The following is a 3820-nucleotide window of genomic DNA, read 5'->3' on the forward strand; positions in this document are numbered from 1 at the left end:
TCTTAGAGACATCGTAGCTTTCTTGTGTTAGAATTTTGAGGGTCCTCCTCAAAATTCTACTCCAGTTGGTAGATAATCCTTCGGCCATTTGCGAGCAACGAACTCGTTGAACCTTTTTCAGAATTTTGAGAATCCCTGTCCCAGTTTCTTAACCAATTTCTGACTTTCTGGCATATGCTGGCATCAGCTGGACTTGCTCCGGAATTTTGAGGGTCCTCTTAAAAATTCTTCCCCAGTTTTTGGTTCTGGGGTAAATGAAAATTTTATTATGATATGACCGAACCCACATGGTTGCCTACGTATCTCCTCTTAAATAGGAATTAGGTCAAGCATAGTTCAATTACATTAGTTGAAGAAATGTAAGTAGTCTAAACATAGTATCTCTTGGCCAGACTTCTCCGTCCATTTCTGCAAGTATAAGCGCTCCTCCTGTTAGCACCCTCTGAACAATGTAAGGATCCTTCCAGTTGGGAGAGAATTTCCCATTGGCTTCATCCTGATGTGGGAAGATCTTCTTCAGCACCAGCTGTCCTGGTGCAAACTGTCTTGGTTTGACCCTTTTGTTAAAAGCTCTGGACATTCTGTTCTGATAAAGCTGACCATGACATACTGCGCTCATTCTTTTTCTATCTATAAGGTCCAATTGCTCATAGTGTCTCTTTATCCATTCTGGATCGCTGAGTTCGACTTCCTGTAAGACCCTTAAAGAAGGAACCTCTATCTCGGTTGGGATGACAACTTGGGTACCATAAACCAGCATATAGGAAGTTTCCCCCGTTGATGTGCGGACTGTAGTGCGGTATCCCAACAAAGCAAAGGGTATCTTTTTGTGCCATTTCTTGTGGTTTTCTACCATCTTCCTTAGTATCTTCTTGATGTTTTTGTTGGCAACTTCTATGGCTCCGTTCATCTGAGGTCTGTATATTGTGGAGTTCTTGTGCTTGATTATGAAAATTTCACACATGGATTTCATCATATCACTACTGAGATTGGTGGCATTATCAGTGACAATAGACTCGGGAACTCCAAATCGGCAAACAATACGATCCTTGACAAAGTCTGCGATGACTTTATTGGTTACAACTTTGTAGAATGTAGTCTCTACCCATTTTGTGAAGTAGTCAATGGCTACTAGAATAAACCTATGCCCGTTTGAAGCAGTGGGCTCGATAGGACCGATGACATCCATTCCCTAGGCGGCGAATGGCCAAGGTGAGATCGTGGCATTGAGCTCATTTGGCAGCACTTTTATCATATCAGCATGCACTTGACATTGGTAGCATTTGCGGACATACTGGAGGCAATCTATCTCCACAGTCATCCAAAAGTAACTGGCCCTAAGTATCTTCTTAGCCAAGACAAAACCATTCATATGCGGGCCACAGGTCCCATCATGTATCTCCTCAAATAGCTTAGAAGCCTCTTTTGCGTCGACACATCTTAGCAATCCCAGGTCAGGCATTCTTCTATACAAGTTTCCTCCACTGTGGAAGAAATGGTTGGACAATCTCTGGAGTGTGCATTTCTGAGTATTGTTTGCATGCTCTAGGTATTCTTCCTTTGCCAAATATTCCTTGATATCGTGAATCCAAGGCTTCCCATCTGTTTCTTCTTCAATATGGGCACAATACGCCGGTTGATTATGAATTCTTACTTGGATGGGATCAATTAAATTCTTGTTCGGATGATGTATCATGGATGACAAAGTGGCCAATGCATCGACAAACTCATTCTGAATCCTGGGCATATGCCGACACTCTATCTTCGTGAACCTCTTTCTCAATTCCTGTACATGGTGCGGATATGGAAATATCTTGAAATTCTTGGTGGCCCACTCTCCTTGTACATAGTGCACAAAAAAATCTAAATCATCTATTACCAGCACCTCATGGATATTCATGTCGATTGCCATGTTAAGCCCTGGTATGAGGGCTTCATACTCTGCCATATTGTTTAGTGCACAGACTTCTATGTTTAGCAGATACCGGATAATGTTGACCTGTTTTTGATACCAAAACCGCTCCAATGCCCACTCCTTTGAAATTTGCAGCTCTATCAAAGAACATGCTCCAGCCGTCGTATACTTCAATAATGTCCTCTCCTATGAATGACACTTCTTCATCAGGAAAATACATTTTTAACGGTTCATATTCTCCTCCCACCGTATTTTTAGCAAGATGGTCTGCCAATGCTTGTCCTTTGACCGCCTTCTGAGTTACATTGACGATGTCGAACTCACTTAGCAGTATTTGCCATTTGGCTAATTTTCCTGTCGGCATGGGCTTCTGAAAGATGTACTTTAGGGGGTCCATCCTGGATATGAGGTATGTGGTATATGCATAGAAGTAATGCCTTAATATTTGAGCCGTCCAGGTCAAAGCACGGAAAATGCGTTCCAGTAGAGAGTATCGTGCTTCATAAGGTGTGAATTTCTTACATAGGTAGTATATGGCTTGCTCCTTTCTCCCTATATCGTCATGTTGTCCCAAAACACATCCGAAGGCTCCATCCAATACAGATAGATAGAGTAGAAAAGGCCGCCCCAGCTCTGGCAGGACCAAGACCGATGGTGTGGATAAGTACTTCTTGATTTTGTCGAAAGATTTCTGACAATCATCGGTCTAGCTTGTTTCGGCATCTTTCCTCAGCATTTTGAAGATGGGTTCACATATAACTATGGACTGGGCTATGAAGCGACTGATATAGTTGAGGCATCCTAAGAAGCTCATCACGTACTTTTTGCTCCTAGGTGGTAGTAACTCCTGAATAGCCTTAACTTTAGACGGATCCAGCTCGATCCCTCGACCACTGACAATGAATCCCAGTAGCTTTTTTGCAGGAACCCCAAATGCACACTTTGCGGGGTTTAGTTTTAATTTGTACCTCCTTAACCTCTATTTCTTTGTGTATCATATCATGGAAGATGGTTGTCATGGCTCTCATGTAAGTAGCCCCAACATTCTTTAGACCAAATGGCATCATCTTGTAGCAGTATACCGCCCATGGTGTAATAAAATCTGTTTTCTGTGTCTTCTTCATCCATCCAGATCTGGTGATAACCCACGGAGCAATTTACAAAGGATTGGAGTTCATGCTTGGCACAATTGTCAATTAGGATGTGTATATTTGGTAGTGGGATGTCGTCCTTAGGACTTGCTCTATTTAAGTCTCGATTGTCAAAACATACTCTGACTTTCCCATCTTTCTTCGGAATTGGTATAATGTTGGCTAACCAGGTTGGGTGCTCAACCACCCAAAGGACTTTGGCTTTGATCTGTTTAGTAACTTCGTCCTTGATTTTTAGGCTCATGTTTGGTTTGAATTTTCTGAGTTTCTACTTCACCAGTGGACACATGGGATTGGTTGGCAACTTGTGAGCCACTATGGACGTGCTCAAACCGGTCATATCATCATATGACCATGCGAAGATGTCCTCATACTCCTTTAAGAAATGAATGTACTCCTCTTTCTATGTCGGTGATAAGTGAATATTGATGCGAGTCTCCTTGATAGTTTCGGCGTCTCCTAAATTTATGCTTCAGTTTCGTCCAGGTTGGACTTAGGCTTATTCTCAAAGTTCTCAACCTCCCTAACAACTTCCTCAGGTATTTCATCTTCTTCATCCGAGTCACTATCCTCATATTGCATTGCCTTATTACATGTCACAGTCACTGATTCATCAGAAAAAGTAATAATAACGCTGTAGAAAGAAAATGTGGAAGATAATAATGAATAATAAAGAGCAATGCATTTGATTAAAACTAAAAACATCCAAACAAGTACGGCTCGATGAATCGAGCATTTATTTTGAAATAAGTAA

The 3820-nt window shown here is 41.7% G+C and overlaps 1 protein-coding gene across 1 annotated transcript; it reads right to left on the reverse strand.

The window, feature by feature from the left end:
* Window positions 1-340: 340 nt before the first annotated feature.
* LOC138873923 (uncharacterized) lies at window positions 341-3310 on the reverse strand. Its single transcript, XM_070152412.1, has 4 exons — window positions 3188-3310; window positions 1296-2101; window positions 611-1142; window positions 341-496 (listed from the first exon to the last, which is right to left on the reverse strand). Exons 1-4 carry the CDS (start codon window positions 3308-3310, stop codon window positions 341-343), a joined length of 1617 nt encoding a protein of 538 aa, XP_070008513.1.
* Window positions 3311-3820: the final 510 nt, after the last annotated feature.

This window comes from Nicotiana sylvestris, chromosome 7 (genome assembly GCF_000393655.2).
Source record: "Nicotiana sylvestris chromosome 7, ASM39365v2, whole genome shotgun sequence".
Taxonomy (NCBI): Eukaryota; Viridiplantae; Streptophyta; class Magnoliopsida; order Solanales; family Solanaceae; genus Nicotiana; species Nicotiana sylvestris.

What these genes read in the sequence shown, in the direction of transcription:
- LOC138873923 (XM_070152412.1), bottom strand. Translation starts at nt 3,310, where the DNA reads ATGAGCCTAAAAATCAAGGACGAAGTTACTAAACAGATCAAAGCCAAA. An exon ending in GTGGAGATAGATTGCCTCCA is followed by an intron (nt 1,143 to 1,295) that starts GTATGTCCGCAA and finishes AAACGGGCATAG; the next exon opens with GTTTATTCTAGTAGCCATTG. An exon ending in ATAGAAAAAGAATGAGCGCA is followed by an intron (nt 497 to 610) that starts GTATGTCATGGT and finishes TTCCCACATCAG; the next exon opens with GATGAAGCCAATGGGAAATT.